Below are 26,551 nucleotides of genomic sequence, written 5' to 3'. Positions count from 1 at the left end.
TCTCACCTTACTTGGAACAACAACTATCTGATGCAGGAGGGCCAGGGAAGGGGATAAGCATCACCATCCAGGTACATTGAAAGCCTCTGCTCACATCACATTCAATAACATCCCATTAGCCAGGCAAGTCACATGACTAAGCCCCAAAGTCAAGAAGCAGACTTTCCGCCCACCATGAGGCCAGAACAAGGATCTGGGTGTCTATTAATTCTGGGGAGGAGTCAAGAATTGGGGATCAATGAAACATTCTTCTACACCTCTGATGCTGTAAACTATTGCTAGAACGTTATCCCCTTTCTGGACATTTAAGGAGATTGTCCTTTGGATCTAGCTGTAACCTCTGACGAGTGATCTACCTCTTGGTATGTTGTGAGCCAACATAAGAGGATAGGTCTTCTTTAGTAGATAGTTCCTTTTAAGATTCAATGGTGTAATAAAGCAATAATAATAAATAATAAAGCAGAGGAAAAAACAATCATGGAGATGTCCTCTGTCAGTTTTTAAATCCAGTCCACATCAGAACAGACTGGAACTTTTACCAACTAATGTCAAGTCAGGGGTCTAACTGAATTGAAATATTGGCTTTCCTCAAATTCCCAGTGATTTTCAGGCCATTTCATAAAAAGCAGTAATGTAACTGATACTTCTGGTTTCACATAGCACACTAGATCAAAAGTATAGATTACTTTGAAAATCTGATCATTTTTCTAGGAATAACTCTCCTTGACTATCAATAAGTAATAAATACTCAAACTACTCTGAATCGTTGCATTGAGTTTAGAGGACAAAAGGTGGGGCTGTAGCTGAGACTATTAACAAGAATGTGGATGAAAATCCTCCTTCTCCTGTCATCTAACAATACAGGTCTTCAGAGAATGACCCTTTTTCCTGGTGTGATATATTCAACCACTGCCTGAGGGGCAGGGAGCTTAAGATTCTTTCTCACTATCAGTACTTCTCTGGGAAACCAACAAATATCCAGGGGAGAATGGTCTTCCTGCTTGGCTGCTTCTCTGAGACCCTTACTGGGTGACAGAGCACCCCAGGGTTTAGAAAAGCCTGATCTCTGGGATACATGGCTGGGTTCAAGCTCATATCCACCACTGGGTAGCTGTGTGACCTTGGGAAAGTGGTTTAGTCTCTGTGGTGTCACTGATGCTGCTCACAGATGGTCCTCTCCCCTCTCTTCCTGGCACCCAGAAGACTGGACCCCCTGGTTCCTTTGTGATTGGGTGGTGACTCGTCCTGTCCAAAGAAATGTTATATTATTATAGTAATGTCTGGGCTATAACATGCAATAACTCATTCAAGAGTCTCCAGAATTCTCTCTTGTCTCTCTCATACAATGAGCAACAACATTCAAGATGGTGGCTACTCCATCAGCCTCGGTCCCAGTATAAAGACAATGAACAGAGTCCTCCTGGTGATCTCTGATAGACTTGTAGCATGAGAGAAAAATAAACTTGGTTACATTAAACCATTGTGATTTTGAGGGTTATTTGTTACTGCAGCTTAACTTAGTCTATCCTGATTGATACACCTCACTAAATCTCAGCTTCTTTATCTGAAAATGAGGATAATAGTGGAATCTAGACTATGAAGTAATCATGGGAATTAAATAGGATAATATGTCTATAGTACTTAGAATTGTACCTACATAATAAATTCTTAATATATTTGGCTATTATATATTATCATTATTATTTTGTTATATCTTATTCTAACTTTGTCTCTAACAAGTTACCTGTTTCTTTCAAATAAGTTGTTAATCATGTGATTTGAGAAACTCACTTACCCACAAATTGCTATACTAGTACATTAGACTAGGTAAACTCCAGCTTTAAATTTCTAGACTTAAAATTATGTGACTCTACTCTGGAAGCACTCAGAGAATCCATCCTGGTGTTTCAAATACATTCTGTTGCTTAGGGGAACAAAATATGTGATAAAACTAAGCACTATCATCTTCCCTTTTCCAGTTGCCCTTCCCTACCACTCAACAAACAAAAAGATCTATGTCCTTTTTACAGGTTGCTCTGTATCCTATTCCAAAGATTTCTGCCCAGGAAATTACATCTGGCTTGTAAGTTCTCAGCTACAGATTGGTTTCCCAGTTTAGGCACCTACATCTGGTAGTCCATTTCCTCTCTCTGTTCTGTTTTCAGTCTATGTACACAGTATCTTGTCTCGTCAATACAATTTCACCTGGCTCCAAACCATAGCCCACCATGGTCTTTCTCATGATAGTGTGGTCTTCTCTAGTCCAAAAGGAGAGGATCCTGTTCTTGTTCCATCTTAGTCCTGTCTAAAGGTGACCCCCCCTCATGCCACCACTCAAAACCATGAGACTTGTCCTCCAACTTCTCCAGATCAGCACTTTCCATATCTTGATTTATACTCTTTATTTTTTCCCCTATGTGACTCTGGCTGAATCCTTCTCTGGTCCCAGAGGCAGCCCCACCTATACTTCTAACAGCAGTATGTTAATATGTTAGGTTAAACTATAGGAAATTGCCATTTTTAGGTTGAATGTGGTGATTTCATATGGTTCAACCTATATATAAACCCAATTTAGGAAAGAGGAGAAATTTCATCACATACATATTGAATTGCATGTTGGATCCAATCCAATCAAGAATTTCTTTCTCCTTACTTGCTGAACTGGGGGCAAGTGGTTGTTCTTACAGACCATGCTTTATGCTATTTATATCTAACCCCCTGGCCTCCCTATCCCCAGCACTTGGCCCATAGCAGATCCTGCTACTAAGTTTATTGACTGAGGCAGAGGCTTTTCCTAATATCTCTTATTGGCATCCATGTTCCCACATTTTGTCTACTTATAAAGGTACTGTTTACTATTACTTTGTGAGATACAATAACACTTCTTTTCTTTAATCTCTTTCAGATTGAAGACATCATTACAAAGATGCAAGATGACAAGACAGGTGGTGTGCCTATCAGAACAGTCAAGAGCTTTCTCTCCAAAATTCCCAGTGTTGTCACAGGTAAATGTTCTCCTTACAAGATGTTGATGGCAACAAGGAAGTGTTGCTGAAGTGTTGTGTAGCCTTGACTGTGACCTGGGAGGTTTCTAATAGTTTGTGGATAGCAAAGATGATATGTTCACTGTGCTTCTTATATAAAGTCAAGTTCTGATCCTGGTTTCTAGGAAGAAGCTACTGTTTGCCAGTCATTAAGAATGGTCTAACCATGACCAGCCTGTGGTTGAGGCTTCTGGAAAGAAACAAACTCATTAATAAACTGGCTAGCCCATCAGCCATTTGGCCTATGGGGTGTACACAAGCATAGAAGTATTAAAGAAATTATTTTAGTTTTAAACAAGCTTTAAAAAAGGTCTTATATTCTAATTCTACAAAATGCTTTAAAGTGTTTTAACTCATTGTACTTGAACTCTTGAAAGAAGTGGTTTTAAAATGTTTTTCTGCATTACTTTGGGGTTTTTGTGTGTTTTCTATGGACAAATCTCTCTTTAAAAATTGTTAATTGTGAAATCTATCAAACACGTCGGTATAGTTTCAAGAAGAATAGAACAGGTCACATGTACCACCATGGTGCTTCATAAAGAACACATCCTCGGAACCTTATTGCCTCTAGGGAACGTAATGGATGGCATCTACCTCCTTTTCCACCAGAGGAACCACTGTCTACTTTTATATTAAACAAATCATTGCTTTTCCTCACAATCTTTCCACATAGGTGTGTATCCCTTACTATACAAACCAATAACCAAATAAATTAAGATAAAATTTTAGATGATTCCCTAACTATCAAAATCTGGCTATTTGCTTTCCCATTTGGGGGAAACAAAAGGACTAAGTTTCTACTGCACACCTATAGAATGGCTAAAATAAAAATCCTGACAATACCAAGTGTCAGTGAGGTTATGGAGCAACTAGAACTCTCATATGCTGTTGGTGGGAATGTAAAATGACGCAGCTACTCTGGAAGTTTCTTACAAAGTTAAACATATCTTTACCGTGTGACCCAGCAATCCCACTCCTAGGTACTTATTCAAGAGAAATGAAAACTTGCCTTCAGACAAAAACTTGTCAATATTCATGGCAACTTTATTCTTCATCTCTGAAGACTGGAATGTCCTTCAGTGGGTGAATGAATAAACAGACAGTGGTACATCCATATCCAGCAATAAAAAGGAGAGAACTATTGATGTATGCACCAACTTGGATTAATCTCGAAGTCATTTGTCTGAATGAAAAAAATCCATCTCAGAAGGTTAGATACTATATGAATCCATTTGTAGGACATTCTAAAAAATAAATAAACCAAAAAAAAAAAACTATAGTGATAGAGAACGGATCAATAGTTGCCAGGGATTGGGAGTTGGGGGAGTTATGGAGTGACAGAACAGTTCTGTATTCTGATTGGGTTAGTGGTGGTGACATGAATCTATACATAGGTCAAGATTCATAGAACAGCATACCAAAAAAAGATTAAAAAAGAGTCAATATACTATATGTTACTTTAAAAAATAAATGTACTCAGTTGAGGTACCCATAAGTATCCCAACTTATTATTCAGACTGTCACTGTCTGAACTCAAGTACCAAGTAGATTTGGATAATGAAAGATGCTTGCATTCTTAGTATTCTCTCATTCTGAAATTTATATAAATGAAATTATACCCTAATATTGGCTAGTATATGTTATATTTTTTCACCCATTTCTGGATTTTGCTTGATAAACTGTTGTTCAGGATTTTGTATCTATTCTCATGGGCGAGATTGGTCTGTTGGTTTTCTTATTTACCCTCCTTGCTGGTTTTGGTACCAAATTTATGCTAGTTTCATAAGATGAACAATGGCATATATCTCTTTCATTGACATGGTGGTGTTCTCTGAAAAATAATTTTACCTTTAATCTAGCTTTCAGGTGTTTATTTCAATTATTCTATTTTTATTTATTAAAGTCCCATCTGGTTCTTCTTTCAGTATGCCTGGTCATTCATTCAACAAATATTTACTGGGTATTTACCATTTTCTAAGCTTTGTTGGGCACTGGGTATTCAGAAGTAAATGAAACAGGTCAGAATTTCTGCTCTCATGGAATTTAGATTCTAGTAGAGGAGATAACAAAATAAATAAGGAAAATTTGCAGAATTTCCATAGAGATAAAGACCAATGAAGAAAATAAGTATGAAAAGGGGATAGGAGCGTTAAAATTTTGGAACTAGTGGCTAAGCAAGAACTTCCTGAGAAGGTAACATTTGAGTAAAGATGGACGGAGACGAGGAGTTGCATTATTTAGATATTGAGGGAACAAGCATTCCCGAAAGCCAGTGCTAAAACTCCAAGGCAGGCATGTTCCTGGTGTATTGAGGAACTAAGAAGAGGGAACTAGAATATAGTGAAGAAAAGAAAGGATAACAGAGATGAAGTCAGACTGATAATGGTGAGCTAGATCGTGTAGCTTCTTGGTCATTATAAGGCCCCCGGAGGACTTTGAGCATGGGGTGACATGCTCTGACTTATATTTCAACAGGATCACTCTATTGCTTTCTACGTACTCTGGGGAGTTGGGAGGTTTAGCACCAGATAGGAGGCTATTGTAAAAATGGTGACTCAGACTAGGCTGTCAGCATTGGAGATATGTGAAGTGGTCAGATTCCAGTTCAAGCTTAAAGGCAGAATAGTATTGGGGGATAGATCTGACGTAGAATATGAGAGAAAGGAATTGATGATGACTGCACACTTTTGGGCTTAAGTGACTAAAAGAACAGAGTTGCCATTAAGTTCAATGACAAAGACTGTGAATGGGGCAGGGGGGTTGTTTGTTTAGCTGAAGTATAAGAAATCAAAAAATTTATTTTCATTTTTACTTTTTAATTGAAGTACAGTTGATTTACAACGTTGTGTTAGCTTCAGGTGTATAGCAAAGTGATTCAATTATACATATATATGTATATTCTTTTCCCTTATAGGTTATTACAAAATATTGAGTTCCCTGTGCTATACAGTAGGTCCTTGTTGGTTATATATTTTATATACAGTAGTGTGTATATGTTAATCTCAAACTCCTAATTTATCTCTCCCCACCCTTTCCCCTTTAGTAAGTATAAGTTTGTTTTCTATGTCTGTGGGTCTATTTCTGTTTTGTAAATAAGTTCATTTGTGTCATTTTTTTTAGATTCCACATGTAAGCAATATTATATGATATTTGTCTTTCTCTGTCTGGCTTACTTCACTTTGTATGATAATCACTGGGTCCATCCATGATGCTGCAAATGATTATTTCATTCTTTTTTATGGCTGAATAATATTCCATTGTGTATGTATGTGTATGTGTGTGTGTGTGTGTATATATATACACCATATCTTCTTTATCCATTCATCTGTCAGTGGACACTTAGGTTGCTTCCATGTCTTGACAGTTGTAAATAGTGCTGCGATGAATATTGGAGTGCATGTATCTTTTTGAGTTATAGTTTTATCCAGATATATGCCCAGGAGTAGGATTGCAGGATCCTATGGTAACTCTATTTTTAGTTTTTTAAGGAACCTCCATACTGTTCTCCATAGTGGCTGCACCAATTTACATTCCCGCCAGCAGTATAGGAGGGTTCCTTTTACTCCACACCCTATCTAGCATTTATTATTTGTAGACTTTTCGATGATGGCCATTCTGCCCAGTGTGAGGTGATACCTCATTGTAGTTTTGATTTTCATTTTTCTAATAATTAGTGATGTTGAGCATCTTTTCATGTGCCTCATGGCCATATGTATGTCATCTTTGGAGAAACGCCTATTCAGATTTTCTGCACATTTTTTGATTGGGTTGTTTGTTTTTTTTGCTATTGAGCAGTATGAGCTGTTTGTGTATTTTGGAAATTAATCCCTTGTCAGTTGCATCATTTGCAAATATTTTTTCCATTCAGTAGGTTGTCTTTTCATTTTGTTTATGGTTTCCTTTGCTGTGCAAAAGCTTTTAAGTTTAATTAGGTACCAGTTGTTTATTTTTGTTTTTATTCCCATTATTCTAGGAGATGGATCCAAAAAGATATTGCTGCAATTTACATCAGAGAGTGTTCTGCCTATGTTTTCTTCTAGGAGTTTTACAATATCTGGACTTACATTTAGGTCTTTAATCCATTTTGAGTTTATTTTTGTATATGGTGTTAGAGAACATCCTAATTTCATTCTTTTACATGTAGCTGTTCAATTTTCCCAGCACCACTTATTGAAGAGACTGTCTTTTCTCCATCGTATATCCTTGCCTGCTTTATTGTAGATTAATTGACCATAAGTGCATGGGTTTATTTCTGGGCTTTCTAACCTGCTCCACCTATATGTCTGTTTTTGCAAAAACTTCATTTTAGACATGTCAAATTTTAAGGACCTATTGTACATTCAACTGGAAATAACAAGTAGGCACTTGGGTTTGTGGGTCTAGATTTTTCAGGGAGAGTCTGAGCTGGGACATAAGTCATCGGCATATGGATGGTATTGAAAGCCATGGAATTAATGAGCTCACCAAGGGAGTGAGTGTAGGTAGAAAACATAGTCCAAGTCCTAAAACTTGGGATACTCTAGTATATAGAGGACCTGGAGAAAAGAAGAAATCAGCAAAACAAATTGAGAAAGAGTAGCTGGAGACAAGGAATATCAGGAGGATATGGTTTCTTGGAAGCCAAATTTTCTAGAAAGTATTTCAAGGAGAGTAGAGTTTATCTACTATATCAAGTGTAACTGATAGTCAAGTAAGATAAGGACTGAGAATCAACCACTGAATTTAGCAACATTGACTTCACTGCTGACCTTGATAAGTTCATGTTCCATGAAGCATTGAGAGCAAAAAGCCTTACTAGAGTGGGTTCAAGTCAGAATGGGAGGAGAGTGAGTTGAGGTAGTGAGTATTATTAGCCTTCGTAGGAGTTTTCTTTAAAAGGAAGAAGTGCAGTAGTATCTAAATGGGTAAATGAGATTAGAATATGTAGGTTTTTTAATTAATATGAAAGTCACAGTATGTTTGTATGATCATGGGAATGATTCAGTAAAGAGGAAAAAATGGTGCAGGAGAAAGAGGGAAAATTCAAGGACTGATTTCAACAAGGAGGTAAGGGATTGAATCTGATGCACAGGTACATGGGTAGCTTTAGCTAGAAACATGTACAGTGTATTCATAGGAAGAGGAGGGAAGGCATAGTAAATGCACAGAGGTACAAATAAGCATAAAGGGATGGTGGGAGCTTGTAGAAGTTTTCTTCTAATTGTTTAAATTTTCTTAGTAATATGGGCAGCAAAGATGGTAGAGATGTTAAAGGACTGGGAAGAGATTAGGAGCTATGAAATAGTCATTTAGGAGAGTAAAGAGATTGGACTAGGGAAACAGAGTTTTGACTGCTAGGTAGCTTAAAGACCCTCTTGATTATTATTAATATTTATGAATTTAAAGAGAGGCAAATCATTCTCCAGCCACATTTAGCTTCCTTGATTTCAGGCATGTATCAGGTAGAAAATTAGACTTCATTGAAAGTCCTTAAAAGGCTAAAGCAAGTATGAGAGTGTGATAAATCAAAAGAGAGGCAAGAGAATAACTAAAATGATTGACCATTAGGTTTTTTTTTAAACATTAACTCACTGTATTTTTTTTAAATTAATTAATTAATTAATTTTGGGCTGCATTGTGTCTTCATTGCTGTGTGCGGGCTTTCTCTAGTTGCAGCGAGTGGGAGCTACTCTTCATTGTGGTGTGTGGGCTTCTCATTGAGCTGGCTTCTCTTGTTGCTAAGCATGGGCTCTAGGTGTTTAGGCTTCAGTAGCTGTGACTCACAGGCTCAGTAGTTGTGGCTCATGGGCTCTAGAGCACAGGCTCAGTGGCTGTGGCGCACGGGCTTAGTTTCTCTGCGGCATGTGGGATCTTCCCAGACCCGGGCTCGAACCCATGTCCCAGGCAGATTCTTAACCACTGCACCACCAGGGAAGTCCTGACCATTAAATTTTAACTGACTAAGGAGGGAAGTGAGAACGTGAGATGGTAAAGAACAATGAAGAGTAATGATTACAATAAATTTGTAGGTTCCAGTGACAAAGGAGTTTCGGAGCTGGAGGTGAGAGAAAGAGGGCTGGAAATATATGAAGTGTTGGTTAGATAGTGGATGTTTGAAATTGAAAGTGTAGAAGGGTTGCAATATATTGGTGGTGTCAAGATGCAAGGTATGACTATGGGAATAAGTGACTGAGAAAGAATAGAGGTCAAGGAACTCTAAGAAGTCATGATCTTGGAAGATTGAGCTCTCCGGATATTGAAATCACTAATGGGAAGTGATAGAGAGGGTGCTTGTGAGTCCTTATGGAATGAGAGGCTGGGACCCAGGGATCAGTACGTGACTTTCACAGCAAGGGGTACAGGTGGTTTAACCCAATGTCATGGGAGTCGAAGATGAGTGTTCTTTAGAGAAGAGAGAGGGATTGGAGACAGTCTGAATGAAGCCATGAGAAACAAAGAGGTTGCTTACCTGCCTTCAAACCCCGAGGGATATAAGGCATGGGGCAGGGAGGATAGGCACCACCTAAGAGGGCTACAGGGAAGCAGTCCTATTTGGTAAGAACAAGAAGATAAAGGGACTATTAACTGAAAAGGTTGAGGATATTTTTAAAAATCTTACTTATGATTGACCATGTGTTCCAGAGAGCAGGTAAAAGCATTTCAGGAAATGGTAAGTATATGACCTGGGTAATAAATCCACGTGATTGTTCTGTACCACGCACTAGGGTAGGCACAGGAGACATGATGATGAGTAAAAACCTGATCTCTGCTTTTCAAAAGCTATTAATCTAGTGAGAGAAACAGGTACAGGTAGACCAATAGTTATATGAGCTATGCACCATACTAGAAGAATAAACTAAGCCCAGAGGAGAGAATCATGAGTTTTTCTTGAGTATATCTAGAATATTTCTCTGAGGATGTGTATCAGTTATCTATTGCTGTATAACCAACTACCACAAACCATAATGATTTTTTTCATTTTTCATGATCATGACTCCATGAATTAGCAATTGGGGCAGTTGTTCTGCTGGTCTCACCCACGTGGCCCTAGTCATCCGATGGTTCATCTGAGGCTAGAGGGTCTATGATGGCCTCACTCACTTGCTTGGCAGTGGTGCCTACTCTTCGCTGAGGCTTCAGTTCTCCTCCACATCTCCTCGTATCCCCCAGTAGGCTAGACTGGACTGCTTCACAGCCTGCTGGTTTCAGAGTTCCAAGAGAGAGAGGATGAAAGCAGAAAGGCTTCTTAAGGCCCAGCCTCCAGAACTCATACAGTGTCAAGTCCACCACAATCTATTCTTCAAAGCAAGTCACAACACCAGCCTTGATTGAAGAGGATGGAGAAACCAACTCCATATCCTGGTGTAGGAGTAGAAGTATCACATTGACAATAGGGAAACATGATTCATTGGAGGCCAATATTCTAATGATCTACCACAGGAAATAATTTTAGAACTAGGCCTTACTCATGAGGAGAAAATGGAGGAAGGTCATTTCAAGTGGAGAAAATAGAATTTTCAGAGGCTCAAATACAGGAAACCTAGGTTTTCTGTTTTACAGGAAGCCAGATTTCAGCAGGGATGAGCTTGTTTATGTGGCTGGAGTTTAAGATACGGTAATATATGTGTTTGAGGCAAGGAACACACTGGCAGAACAACCACAGGAATTAAAAGGATATGAAGTTTAGACTTCCCAGAACTACTGCTGCCAGTGTCTGTCCCTGAAGTGAGATACAGCCACCCCCCCACCTCCACAGAGGATCCTACAATACTAACAGATCTTCAAAAATATGCTTATTTCTCATATGAAAAGCAGTATGCCACTTTAAGAATCCCTGGAGCCCAGTGGAGAGGCCAGTGGTGAGGAGCTGAGGTGGGGCTCCTTTTTGGGCAGTAGCCATGCTTTCAGGGGACTGCAGCTTCCATGTGAGACCCTGATCCCCAACCACCACCAGATGTGGACCCACAAGTGTTTTTGGCAACAAGGAATGAAATCCGAAGCTGATGGCTAACAGCCTATGGGACAGCAAGACACAAGCAATGAACCTGCTGTATACCCTTCAAGTTCTCTGTCCCTCTCATCCTTACAGCTGTGGATTCCACATAAAAAGTGATTAACAGAGTTTCACCCATTGTTGGAGCCTGTCAGGCTGTCCAACACTCCACCTCTCCACAAGTGTGTGACATATTCCTTCCACATCTACCTACGTGAAAGCATCCCTCTGTGATGAGGACAGGGTGGTGGTCCACACAGAGTCCAGCAGCAAGAGGGAAGACCGTGTGGCAGACAGGGTCTTGGTGCTCTGGCTGGGTGTCGGGCCTGAGCCTCTGATGTGGGAGCTGAGTTCAGGACATTGGACCACCAGAGACCTCCCAACCCCATGTAATATCATTTGGTGAGGGCTCTCCCAGAGATCTCCATTTCAACGCTAAGACCCAGCTCCACTCAATCACCAGCAAGCTCCAGTGCTGGACACCCCATGCCAAACAATTAGCAAGACAGGAACACAACCCCACCCATTAGCAGAGAGGCTGCTAAGTTCACAGACATACTAAGTTCATAGACACCTCAAAACACACCACCAGAGATGGTCCTTCCCACCAGAAAGACAAGATCCAGTCTCATCCACCAGAACACAGGCACCAGTCCCCTCCAGGAAGCCTACACAACCCACTGAACCACCTTACCCACTGGGGGCAGACACCAAAATCAATGGGAACTACAAACCTGCAGCCTGTGAAAAGGAGACCACAAACACAGTAAGTTAAGCAAAATGAGAAGAGAGAGAAATACACAGCAGACGAAGTAGCAAGGTAAAAACCCACCAGAGCAAACAAATGAAGAGGAAATAGGCAGTCTACCTGAAAAAGAATTCAGAGTAATGAAGTAAAGACGATCCAAGATCTTGGAAATAGAATAGAGAAAATACAAGAAACATTTAACAGGGGCCTAGAAGAACTAAAGAGCAAACAATGATGAACAACACAATAAATGAAATAAAAAATTCTCTAAAATTAGGGAATCAATAGCAGAATTACTGAGGCAGAAGAACAGACAAGTGACCTGGAAGATAAAATAGTGGAAATAACTACTGCAGAGCAGAATAAAGATAAAAAATTAAAAGAATTGAGGACAGTCTCAGAGACCTTTGGGACAGCATAAAACACACCAACATTCGAATTATAGGGATCCCAGAGGAAGAGAAAAAGAAAGGAACTGAGAAAATATTTGAAGATATTATCGTTGAAAACTTCCCTAATATGGGAAAGGAAATAGTCAAGTCCAAGAAGCACAGAGAGTCCCATATAAGATAAATCCAAGGAGAAACACGCCAAGACACAGATTAAACAAACTATCAAAAGCAGCAAGGGAAAAGCAACAAATAATATACAAGGGAATCCCCATAAGGTTAGCGCTGATCTTTCAGCAGAAACTCTGCAAGCCAGAAGGGAGTGGCAGGACATATTTAAAGAGATGAAAGGGAAAGAGTTACAACCAAGACTACTCTAGCCAGCAAGGATCTCATTCAGATTCGATGGAGAAATTAAAACCTTTACAGATAAGCAAAAGCTAAGAGAATTCAGCACCACCAAACCAGCTTTACAACAAGTACTAAAGGAACTTCTCTAGGGAGGAAACACAAGAGAAGGAAAAGACCTACAATAACAAACACAAAACATTTAAGAAAATGGTAAAAGGAGCATACATATCAATAACTACCTTAAATGTAAATGGATTAAATGCTCCAACCAAAAGACATAGACTGACTGAATGGATACAAAAACAAGATCCGTATATATGCTGTCTACAAGAGACCCACTTCAGACCTACGGACACATACAGACTGAAAGTTAGGGAATGGAAAAAGATATTCCATGCAAATGGAAATCAAAAGAAACCTGGAGTAGCAATTCTCATATTACACAAAATAGACTTTAAAATAAAGACTATTACAAGAGACAAAGAAGGACACGACATAATGATCAAGGGATCAATCCAAGAAGAAGATATAACAATTGTAAATATTTATGCACCCAACATAGGAACACCTCAATACATAAGTCAAATACTAACAGCCATAAAAGGGGAAATCGACAGTAACACAATCATAGTAGGGGACTTCAACACCCCACTTTCACCAATGGACAGATCATCCAAAATGAAAATAAATAAGGAAACACAAACTTTAAATGACACATTAAACAAGATGGACTTAATTGATATTTATAGGACATTCCATCCAAAAACAACAGAATACACTATCTTCTCAAGTGCTCGTGGAACATTCTCCAAGATAGATCATATCTTGGGTCACAAATCAAGCCTTGGTAAATTTAAGAAAATTGAAATCATATCAAGTATCTTTTCCAACCACAACACAATGAGACGAGATATCTATTACAGGAAAAACTCTGTAAAAAATACAAACACATGGAGGCTAAAAAATACACTACTAAATAACCAAGAGATAACTGAAGAATCAAAGAGGAAATAAAAAAATACCTAGAAACAAATGACAATGAAAACACGATGACGCAAAACCTATGGGATGCAGCAAAAACAGTTCTAAGAGGGAAGTTTATAGCAATAAACAACCTAACCTTACACCCAAAGCAATTAGAGAAAGAAGAACAAAAAAAACCCCAATGTTAGTAGAAGGAAAGAAATCATAAAGATCAGATCAGAAATAAATGAAAAAGAAATGAAGGAAACTATAGCAAAAATCAATAAAAACTAAAAGATGGTTCTTTGAGAAGATAAACAAAATTGATATACCATTAGCCAGAATAATCAAGAAAAACAGGGAGCAGACTCAAATCAATAGAATTAGAAATGAAAAAGGATGGGCTTCCCTGGTGGCGCAGTGGTTGAGAATCCGCCTGCCGATGCAGGGGTCACGGGTTCGTGCCCTGGTCCGGGAAGATCCCACATGCTGCGGAGCAACTAAGCCCGTGAGCCATGGCCGCTAGGCCTGCGCGTCCGGAGCCTGTGCTCCGCAACGGGAGAGGCCACAGCAGTGAGAGGCCCGCATACCGCAAAAAAAAAAAAAAAAAAAAAAAGGAGAAGTACCAATTGACACTGCAGAAATAGAGGATCTTGAGAGATTACTACAAGCAACTGTATGTCAATAAAATGGACAACCTGGAAAAAATGGACAAATTCTTAGAAAAGCACAACCTTCTGAGACTGAACCAGGAAAAATACAAATAGACCAATCACAAGCACTGAAATTCAGACTGTGATTAAAAATCTTCCAGCAAACAAAAGCCCAGGACCAGATGGCCTCACAGGTGAATTCTATCAAACATTTAGAGAAGAGCTAACATCTATCCTTCTCAAATTCTTCCAAAATATAGCAGAGGCAGGAACACTCCCAAACTCATTCTACGAGGCCACCATCACCCTGGTACCAAAAGCAGACAAAGATGTCACAAAAAAAGAAAAGTACAGGCTAATATCACTGATGAACATAGATGCAAAATTCCTCTACAAAATACTAGCAAACAGAATCCAAGAGCACATTAAAAGGATCATACACCATGATCAAGTGGGGTTTATCCCAGGAATGCAAGGATACTTCAATATACAAAAATCAATGTGATAAACCACATTAACAAATTGAAGGAGAAAAACCATATGATCATCTCAATAGAGGCAGAAAAAGCTTTTGACAAAATTCAACGAGAATTTATGATAAAAACCTTCTAGAAAGTAGGCATAGAGGGAACTTACCTCCACAAAGTAAAGGCCATATATGACAAACCCACAGGCAACATCATTCTCAATGGTGAAAAACTGACCATTTCCACTAAGATCAGGAACAAGACAAGGTTGCCCACTCTCACCACTGTTATTCAACATAGTTTGGGAAGTTTTAGCCACAGCAATCAGAGAAGAAAAAGCAATTAAAGGAATCCAAATCGGAAAAGAAGAAGTAAAACAGTCACTGTTTGCAGATGACATGATACTACACATAGAGAATCCTAAAGATGCTACCAGAAAATTACTAGAGCTAATCAACGAATTTGGTTAAGTAGCAGGATACAAAATTAATGCACAGAAATCTCTTGCATGCCTGTACACTAATGAAAAATCTGAAGGAGAAATTCAGGAAACACTCCCATTTACCATTGCAACAAAAAGAATAAAATACCTAGGAATCAATGTACCTAAAGAGACAAAAGACCCATGTGCAGAAAACTATAAGACACTGATGAAAGTAATTAAAGATGATACAAACAGATGGAGAGATTTGCCATGTTCTTGGATTGGAAGAATTAACATTGTGAAAATGACTGTACTACCAAAGCCGTCTACAGATTCAGTGTGATCCCTATCAAACTACCAATGGCATTTTTCACAGAACTAGAACAACAAATTTCACAATTTGTATGGAATCACAAAAGACCCCGAATAGCCAAAGCAATCTTGAGAAAGAAAAATGGAGCTGGAGGAATCAGGCTCCCTGACTTCAGACTATACTATAAAGCTACAGTAATCAAGACAGTATGGTACTGGCACAAAAACAGAAATATAAGTCACTGGAACAGGATAGAAAACACAGAGATAAACCCACACACGTATGTTCACCTTATCTTTGATAAAGGAGGCAAGAATATATAATGTAGAAAGGACAGTCTCTTCAATAAGTGGTGCTAGGAAAACTGGACAGCTACAAGTTAAAGAATGACATTAGAACACTCGCTAACACCATACACAAAAATAAACTCAAAATGGATTAAAGACCAAAATGTAAGGCTAGACACTATCAAACTCTTAGAGGAAAACATAGGCAGAACACTCTATGACATAAATCACAGCAAGATCCTTTCTGACCCACATCCTAGAGAAATGGAAGTAAAACAAAAAATAAACAAATGGGACCTAATGAAACTTCAAAGCTTTTGCACAGCAAAGGAAACCATAAATAAGATGAAAAGACAACCCTCAGAATGGGAGAAAATATTTGAAAACAAAGCAACTGACAAAGGATTAATCTCCAAAATATACAAGTAGCTCATGCAACTCAATACCAAAAAAACAAACAACCCAATCCAAAAATGGGCAGAAGAATTAAATAGACATTTCTCCAGAGAAAATATACAGATTGCCAACAAACACATGAAAGGATGCTCAACATCACTAATCATTAGAGAAATGCAAATCAAAACCACAATGAGGTATCACCTCACACCAGTCAGAATGGCCATCATCAAAAAATCTGCAAACAATAAATGCTGGAGTGGGTGTGGGGAAAAAGGAACCCTCTTGCACTGTTGGTGGGATTATAAATGGATCCAGCCACTATTGAGAACAGTATGGAGGTTCCTTAAAAAACTAAAAATAGAACGACCATATGACCCAGCAATCCCACTACTGGCTATATACCCTGAGAAAACCATTATTCAAAAAGAGACATGTAACACAATGTTCATTGCAGCACTATTTACAGTAGCCAGGATATGGAATTAACGTAAGTGTCTATTGACAGATGAATGGATAAAGAAGATATGGCACATATATACACTGGAATATTACTCAGCCATAAAAAGAAATGAAATTGAGTTATTTGTAGTGAGTTGGATGGACCTAGAGTCTCTCATACAGAGTGAAGTAAGTCAGAAAGAGAAAAACAAATGCTGTATGCTAACACATATATGTGGAATCTTAAAAAAAAATAAAAGGTTCTGACGAATCTCGGGACAGGACAGGAATAAAGAAGTAGACATAGAGAATGGAGTTGAGGAGGGAGAATGGTAATCTGGGACAAAGTGAGAGAGTGGCATGGACATATATACACTACCAAATGTAATACCGATAGCTAGTGGGAAGCAGCTGCATAGCACAGGGGGATCAGCTTGGTGCTTTGTGACCACCTAGAGGGGTGGGATAGGGAGGGTAGGAGAGAGATGCAAGACGGAGGGGATATGGGGATATATGTAAATGTATAGCTGATTCACTTTATTATACAGCAGAAACTAACACAACATTGCAGAGCAATTACACTCCAATAAAGATATTTTTTTTTAAAAAGGATATGAGTTTTAACCATAATTACAGATTAAAAATGAACTTTGATTTGTGGATTTTATCCCAAAGGTAATGGGCTGCCATTAGAGGTTTTTAAATACGAGGATAAATCACATCTATGTGTTAGAAGTGGATGAAAGATGGAGCAGGAAGAGATAGGGAATCTGAGACTACTTAGGGAAACTTTAGATGAGGGAGTCTAAGTAGAAAATCAGGAGTAACCACCACAGCATCAACTGAAACCACAGCTTTAGAGCCACACCTAATTTAATCTTCACAGAAATCCTGTAAGAGAAGAACTGGTATCTTTTCCATCTTATAATCAGGGAAACTGCAAATTCAAGAGCAGTCATTACTTTTCCTTGGTCACACACCTTGTCAGTGGCAGGACCTGTGCCTCCAGGGCCCACTGTGAAAGAAACGTAAGATACAAGACATCTGAGGAAAAGGTAGAATATAAGATTGATAGGACTTGGTGACTAATGTGAGGCATAAGGTAACTCATTCAAAATTGGATCCAGGTTAACATGATGGATTGAATACATCTTTTCTCTTCTGAAATGCCACAAAATCTTAATAAAAGAATTTTAAAAGATGTAATCCCAAAGTTGGAGGCCATATTATAATTATCGAACATGGAAAGTAAACATCATCCTTGGACTAAATGTCCTTGAAAATATAGTCCAGTACAAAGGGCAAACAACGCCTCACTGTCAAGATGTACCACTGTGTGAGAGATCCGTGGAGAATTGTTTCCAAACACAAGAGACAATAACCACAAAATTCAGGGGTCTGAAAAGCATATGGATGAATGGTAACTAGCAACAGCCCTGAGACATCCTTAACCATCACCAGTCATTGGGGAAAGCTGAGAAACAACTCGGTTTAAATGATGGAGTCCTCAAAAGACTCAGACGCTAGCAGCATCAGCAGACCATTCTATTGAGTTAGAATGCATTTTGCCAACATACTCACCTTCTGATTAACCACCCCCGCTTAACCAGACACTAACTCAGTGTCTACTGTCCAGCAATATCTGGTCCCATACAACCAGCACAGCACAGGCTGGGGGCTGAGGTGGCCAGTCAAGCCCCATGGCAGAAGATAAATCTCATGCTCAACCTGTTCAAAGTATCAAACATGTCATTCAGCCAGCACCTGCTGTGGCACAGGAAAAAATAACAGTTAGAACACAGGAAAGTCATTCGCCAACTCCAACCAATACCCAAGAACTTCGGTCTACAGCAGTGAAGAATTCCATTGTAATGCTGTTGGATGGAGTCACAGTTGCAGCCAATCCCATGAGCATTATGTTCGGACCCAGAGCCAGAGTGCTAGCACCAACACAGCAGCCCCTAGCTCTTAACCCCCACCAACCTCCCCTAGAGAAAAACCCTGGGATGGTATTTCAGGAAATCATTATTCCCCTTCACTCTCCTAAAGTTGTTGGCACTAGAGTGGAGAGCCACGTACAGAGAAAATCTAGATCGCTGACATCATACCAAACCCAAGTAGAAATCCACGAATATGTGGCCCCTCTGTTACTGTGCCAATGGAAGCTGTGTCTACAGGACAGTCATCGGCCTATCTTGCAGCCTTTGCTCCTACTCAGCAGCCTCCACCCGTCTTTCTAGCCATTTGTGAAATAGCCAGTCTCCCGTCACAAACCAGCAAACACCCTTTCAAACGTTTCAGCAGTTCTATCACCAACATCAGGGTTTCCCCTCTGTGACCAGCAGTTGGGAGGAGCTTTATCTCTTCTGTATTGGGACTCCCTTTCCTTAGTAAAGATTGAAACGTAAAGAGTAAGAATGACGCACACAATGAGGCTGGTTTAACCAACACAGTGTTTCTCTCTTCCACTGCTGGACAACAAACTGTCCCTACCTCCATGTGACCGGCCACCTGAGTAAACCGAAAGTGATTTCAGTGAGAAAGAAGAAACAAGTAACACAACAACGAGGGGCCTCTGGTGAAAGCTGAGAAATGCAGGATCCCTCCCAAAGCCTATATTGATGAGGAGCATGTGTGTCCCAGTGCATTCAAGATGCCGTCACTAACACAAGCCCTACAAAGCTACTGATCACCACTTTCTCAGCAGCCTGGCAAAAATCAAAGATCAGAATAATACTCCTCTGCAGGAAGTAGCCCTGCTGGGAGGCCCATCTCTGTGCTGTCCAGCTACTATGCTGAGCGGAAAATCTCACCAACTTATCCAAATCATCTCAAAGGTTAAAAAAGTGAAGAAGCACCTGTTAATGATCTACACCAAATAGACATAATACGCAGAAATATGCAGATGTATACGTTTGTAATGGATGAAACGAGTGAGTCTGGGTGAGAAACTCCAAACTGAAGGCTTTAGAGTAAAGAGGAAGGTCCCAGAACAAGAATGTATTTGAAAAAAAAAAAAAAAAAAAAAAAAAAACACCTGGGGGATATGGACTTTGAGAAAAAGAATTAGTGAAAAATGAGCGTAGAGGTGGGGGAAAGATGTAGCTGTAAGAAGAGCAGAACACTGAAAGTTTTCTAGAATTCACAGGTGGCCATCAAAGGGGTCCATGGAGCCCACTGGCACAAAAAGATCAGAGTTGAGTGCATGTTGTTTTTTTCAGATGAGTCCCTTTTGAAGCAGGCTTTGTGGTACATTTGTTTATAACCTTCCTAATGTGTTGGTATATATCAGTTGGAATCAGTGACATAAGAGATGGTAGGCATTTCTTGACCTTCTGCCTTACAAATTAGATTTATCTGGTGAATTCCTGCAGGACCCATACAGAGCCTGGATAGAAAACACCTATTTGGATTGTTGATACTTAAAAATAAAACCTTTTCCCATTATGTTATTTTCTTTTCTGTCCGCTGGCCTTTAAATATCTGATCTAACTTTAGTGGGCAGATCTTTTTTTAAAAAAATTTTTAACATCTTTATTGGAGTAAAATTGCTTTACATTGTTGTGTTAGTTTCTGCTGTATAACAAAGTGAATCAGCTATACGTATACATATATCCCCATATCCCCTCCCTCTTGCATCTCCCTCCCACCCCTCTAGGTGGTCACAGAGCACCGAGCTGATCTCCCTGTGCTATGAGGCTGCTTCCCACTAGCTATCTATTTTACATCTGGTAGTGTATATATGTCCATGCCACTCTCTCACTTCGTCCCAGTTTACCCTTCCCCCTGCCCATGTCCTCAAGTCCATTATCTACATCTGCGTCTTTATTCCTGTCCTGCCCTTAGGTTCTTCAGAACCATTTTTTTTTTTAGATTCCATATGTATGTGTTAGCATACGGTTATTTGTTTTTCTCTTTCTGACTTCACTCCGTATGACAGACTCTAGGTCCATCCACCTCACTACTAATAACTCAATTTTGTTTCTTTTTATGACTGAGTAATATTCCATTGTATATATGTGCCACATCTTCTTTATCCATTCATCTGTCGATGGACACTTAGGTTGCTTCCATGTCCTGGCAGATCTTTATTAATAATAAATATTTTATAAAAATAAACAAAACATTTAAATAAATAAATTTAGCAAAAGTAATGATAACCTTTATTGATCTAACCTAGTATAAAAATTTGAGGAAGCTCTAGGTATGGGAGAGAAGACATAGGAACAGACTTGGTCATGCTGAGTAGGAGGTTTTAAATGGGCATTTAGGTGGTGCTGTCCAGGAGACAGCTGGAAGTGAGGGACTGAAGTTCTAGAGAACATTTTCTGTAAGAGATATGGATTTGGGAGTCATCAGAGCCTTAGTGGCAGGGGTTTCCAGGGACATGACTGGGTACTAAAATTTGTACATCTTCATCTGCAAGCTATGTACCAGTCTGTCCCTTACTTAGCCTGAGATAATTTGTTAACCCACTCCCATCTTCCATGATTTTGATTTGAAATTTCCCTGCCAACATCAGGAAGTCATCTTCATCTCTCAGAGAGGAACTCATAGGTTAATTCACAGACCTTGGTAGAATGAAGAGAGTAGAGGAATGCCCATTGGTTCACCTGTGGGTCAGATGTCTTGGGGTTAGGAAGGCCATCCCAGGGAGTAAATGTACTGAGATAAGGAATGGGTATATTTAGAAGATCAAACACAAGAGATAGAAGTTAGAACACAATTCCTCCCTCAATAGTGAAAAAGTAAGAGCTATAAGAGGTGAGGCTTAGCAAATAAATGACCTTCAGGGAACACAGATGGAGAATTAGAGAAAGAAGAATAGGGAAGAAAGAGAACCTAGTATTAGATCAAAAGCCAAGGGTCATTGCCTTTTGGGAGGGAAGGCTCATTCATAAGAAAAATAGTTGCCTACCCCTCTCACCTTCCAGAGGCTTGGTATTTCTGGGCAAGGTGCCCACAGAAAGGGCACTTCCTGATCACCTTATCACTCCCTTTCAGGACAGCAGATCAGCCTCCTTGGGCCCTCCTTTTTGAATAGTAATTAGATTACAAAAGTGGTGGTTGGAGTCAAAATGGGGAGGTTTCTGAGTTTCCAAATTCCAGCCTGCCAGCCTTCTCCACTCCCTACCTGCCCTGTATGTGACAGACATATCCTGGGCCTAATGCCTGCCAACTCCAGGAAAACAGCCAGCTCGCATGGCCTTGCCCAGCTGTCTTAGGCAGTCATTCCAGGACAACTCTCTGTCATCTGAATGTCGTGAGGAATTTTCCAGGGAGTTTGAAGATTAATTTCTTCCAGGTCACCCTCAGAAACACAAATTCCTACCATCTAAGAGCCATAAGGTATATCTAGTCTCACCTATTTTTGCAGACAGGAAAATCGAGCCCCAGAGACATGATGTCATATGCTCAAAAATCACACAGCTTCTTAAGGACCAAACCAAGAAAGAATCTGGATTCCTTGCTACAATTACAGTGTTGTTGCCATTACCTTATGAGGAAAATTACAGACTCTTGAATTGGAACAGTTCCTTTTAGGTGTCTGATGCATTCCCCCCAAACACGAGAATCACTTGGGTAGCTTATTAAGAGTACATATCCAAGGACATCCCTATGTGCCTGGTCTCAAGAACCTCTGGTTTTAGCATCTGCCCAGATTATCTAATACAGCCTGTTTGAATTTGGGAATCAGTACAACTTCCACATTCCTGCCAAGTGCTCTGCAGCCTCAGCTTTAATAACCTCCAGGGATGAATGTCATCATCTCTTATTCCCGCTTTGGACAACTTTGACCTTTAGAAACTCCTTCCTTATAGTGAACTGAAACTTATCCACAGCCAGACCTGTTGCTTCAACCCATTAGTCCCAATTCTACTTCTCTCTCACAATCAAGAAACAGAGAAATGAACGTGATTAAAAGTATACCCACATAGGGACTTCCTGGCGGTCCAGTGCTTAGGACTTCATGTTTCCACTGCAGGGGGTGCGGGTTTGATCCCTGGTTGGGGAACTAAGATCCCACATGCTGCAAGGTGTGGCCAAAAACAATTTTTAAAAAGAAATATAAAAAAAATATCCCCACATAGCTCTCCTTGTAAATTTTTATGATACAGTAATTTTCAGATTGTAATGCCAGGTGTATACATGGATTTTTATTCTGTGTATCTCAACACATTTTTTCATGTGTATATTTCTATCTCTTCATAGTCCACAAATTTCTTTTTAATGGCTCTATGGTGACATAAACATTTAAAAGTATTTTCCTTATGGATTCTTGGCAGTACAGTCTGGGTGAAAGAGTCTAGGGCTATAAACTGCTGTGTGACCATTGACCTGATCATCAGCCTTTTGGGCCTCAGTTTCCTCATCTGTTAATTAATAGGTTTGGATTAAACAATATCTGTGGTCCATTCTGGCTCTGACCTTTTGCGATTCTTCAGTGTATGAAGAATGTGTAGGAAGGCCTGTCTGAAGTTTGTTCTTTTCACTCACTCCTCTAGATGGTCTAATTGAATATATCCCTGGGTTCATCCAAGTCATCAGTTTTCTCTTAAACTGTGATTCTCTCAGATCAGAAAACACGAGAACTGGGTTAGGAAACTGGAGCACTACCCCAAATTGGTCAACATTCTTGACCTTTGTTATTCTCGTTCTGCTTCCGTATCATTGAAAGTGAAAGGAACTGACAAAAATGACTCAATTTAGAGATAATTTGTTGGTTGCCTGTAGCAGACTGAAGAGTGGCCCCAAAGATATCAGGTCCCAATTATTGTAACCTATAAATATTATCTTATATTGATAAAGGGTCTTTGCAAGTGTGATTAAGTTATGGATCTTGAGATAGGGAGATTATCCTGGATTACTCAGGTGGGCCCTAAATGCAACCAGATGTATCCTTTTTTTTTTTTTAATTCATTTATTTTTGGCTGTGTTGGGTCTTCGTTGCTGCACGAGGGCTTTCTCTACTTGCAGTGAGCGGGGGCGGTGTGCGGGCTTCTCATTCAGTGGCTTGCCTTGTTGCGGAGCACGGACTCTAAGCGTGTGAGCTCAGTAGTTGTGGCTCGTGGGCTCTAGAGCACAGCCTCAGTAGCTGTGGCGCACGGGCTTAGTTGCTCTGCGGCATGTGGGATCTTCCCGGACCAGGGCTCGAACCCGTGTCCCCTGCATTGGCAGGTGGATTCTTAACCACTGCGCCACCAGGGAAGCCCTCAGATGTATCCTTATAAAAGGGGGTCAGAAAAAGATTTGACACAGAAGGGGAGAAGGCCATGTGACCACAGAAGCAAGAGATTGGAGCAATGTGGCCACAAGCCAATGAGTGCCAGGAGCCACCAGAAGCTCCCCTAGAGCCTCCAGAGGGAGTGTGGCCCTGCCAACACCTTGATTTTGGCTCAGAACTGTGGTAGAATAAATTTCTGTTGTTTTAAGCCATAAAGTTTGTAGTGATTTGTACAGCAGCCACAGAGAACTAGTATAATGCCAAAATCGCACTACACATATTGTAGCATGAAGAAAATGACATCGTAGAAAATTAAGGTGTTATTAATTGAAAAAGAAATAAGCACAAGTTTACAAAAGGTTTCTTTCAAAGTTTTAGTGGAAAAATATAAATTATAATAGTAATCTTGAAAACAAATTGTATTGACGTACCTATGTGGTATAATTACTCCACAAGTAGTAAGCCTAAATTGTTTAATTATACTATAACACAAATTTTATTTATCGAGGTCCTAATGTAGTGCAATATACCCTTCAGATATCCTCAGTAATCCTATTATTCCTGTATTCGTGGTGAATTAAATTCAACCAGTTAGTAATATATAAATATAATATTTTTAATTAGCATGCCAGAATATATACATATATCGATGTTATTCTCTTCAAATAGTCACCTTGAAAAGTTGCATATTTATTTCAAGAGTACTGTAGTTTGATTTGATTATTTCCAGAATTTCTCTTTGATAAGAACTTTTAAAGCTTCTAGAGTTTGTTAAAATGTCCTCAGCAGAAGCACAGCCATAAATCCATATACGTATATATACACACACCTACATATACATATATAGTCATAATTGATTCTGAGACTTCTGCTTTGGGAACTAGGGGACTAGCCTACTCAAACCAACCATCTGGCTGAGAGCACCTATAAATGCTGGGGGGAATTTTGACTTGATATCACTGGAGACCTAATAAGAGAGTGAAGAATTATTGGGCCAAGATTCACAATAGTATGAAAATCCATAGATATAATCCTGGATTTAGGGACAGTTTTTACCCTGGGGACATTAGACAGTCCAAACAGACCATTGCAAAGCTGAGCAGTGCTTTTGATAACATCATGGGATGAGGGTAACTAAAACTGAAGTCTGAAGACCAGTGAAGATGAGGACCCTGAGAAATTCACCATACTTTCGATCAAGACTGGAAGACTGAAAAGTGAAATGAAAATATTCAATCTTCATACAGACTGAAGACCAACTTTCAGTAATTAGGATAGGCCAGAAAATTCTAAATTCTTGACATTGGTGAAAAGTGATTCCAGATCGTTGGTACCCCTGGGCACTTCGGAGAAGCAGATAAAAATACTTTCTAGAGGAAGATAACTTTATTCTAGTTCTCAAATCATTTCTACCAATGACTTTCCAAATATAAAGACAGTACACAATCAAAGATACCAGGCACATAAGGAGAAAAGTTAACAGGAATGAGAACTAGTAGAAACAATAGATGATTGAAACAAACTCAAAGGAACTCCAGATAGTGAAATTATCAAGACACTAACTTTAAAATAGCTGTCATGACTAAGTTCATGACATAGATAGAAAGCAAAATGGAAAATTTCAGCAGAGAACTACAGACCATAAAAAAATACTCATATAACATTTTAATAGAAATTCTAGAATCAGAAAAATTTAATAACCAAGGTTAAGAACTCGGTGCATGGGTTTAATGGCATATTAAATGTGGCTGAAAAGAGAATTGTTATAATGGAAGATAACTCAGAAAAAAAATTCAGAATAAAGACAGAAAATGAATAGGATGAGCAATTGAGAAGAGAGGGTAAAAGATATAGAAATATGAGAAAGTTAAACAAATGTTAAATGGAGTCTTATATGTAGAAGAGAGAGGGAGTAAGACAGAACCAATATTTGAGGAGAAATTGAGAATCTTTTCAAAACTAATGGAGGACACCAGCCCACAAAATCAGGAAACCAAACAATCCTCAAGCAGAAAAAATTAATCTACACTTAGACACATCATAGAAGAATTACAGAAAATCAAAGGCAAAGATAAAATTTGTAAAGACAGCAAGAGAAGAAAGGACAGATCTAACTTCAAAAAGGCAATAATTAGACTGACAGCTATTTTTCTTGAGAAACAGTAGAAGCTGAAAAATAATAAGCTGAAAGCAAGTAATTGTTGATCTAAAATTCTTTACAAAGCAAAAATATCCTTATACCAACAAATTTAACAGATGAAATGTAAACTTCTTTGAAACACAAATTACCAAAACTGACTCATGAAGAATTTTAAAACTGAGTAGAAGAATACCTGTTTAAAGGAATTGAATTTATAGTTAAATTTTCCCACAAACAAAACTATAGTCCCAATTGGTTTCCTACATAAAGATTTAAAGGAAGAAGTAATACCCATTCTACAATGAGAAGGTGAGAGTACTTCCCAGCTCATTTGATGAAGCTGAGATTATCCTGATACCCAAAATAGACGAAGACATGACAAAAAAGAAAAGTACAGTACAATGTCTCTCACAAAAATAAATGCAAAATTTTGAAACAAACTATTAGCAGATTGAATCAAGTATTATATCTAAATTAGGAATTGGCAAACTTTTTCTGTAAAGGCCATGTGGCAAATATTATAGACTTTGTGAGCCACAGTCTGTTGCAATTATTCACCTCTGCCATTGTAATGCAAAAGCAGCAACAGATAACATGTCAACAAGTGGGCATGGCTGTATTCCTATGAAACTGTTTACAAAAATAGATGGCAGGACTTACCTGGTGGCGCAGTGGTTGAGAGTCCGCCTGCCAATGCAGGGGACGCGGGTTCGTGCCCCGGTCTGGGAAGATCCCACA

At 39.2% G+C, this 26,551-nt stretch overlaps 1 protein-coding gene across 9 annotated transcripts in view; it reads left to right on the top strand.

Moving 5' to 3' along the window:
- Positions 1-26,551, top strand: part of RGS6 (regulator of G protein signaling 6) — a 574,222-nt gene that overhangs the window by 383,081 nt on the left and 164,590 nt on the right. For all 9 annotated transcript variants that reach the window (XM_067028212.1, XM_067028210.1, XM_059055864.2 and 6 more), the window contains exon 3: positions 2,906-3,005. In XM_067028212.1, coding sequence (XP_066884313.1) covers positions 2,906-3,005 — 100 coding nt within the window. The remainder of the gene's footprint in view (positions 1-2,905; positions 3,006-26,551) is intronic.

Source organism: Kogia breviceps, chromosome 3, assembly GCF_026419965.1.
Source record: "Kogia breviceps isolate mKogBre1 chromosome 3, mKogBre1 haplotype 1, whole genome shotgun sequence".
Lineage (NCBI taxonomy): Eukaryota > Metazoa > Chordata > Mammalia > Artiodactyla > Physeteridae > Kogia > Kogia breviceps.
This window is presented reverse-complemented; position numbering and strand designations above follow the sequence as displayed.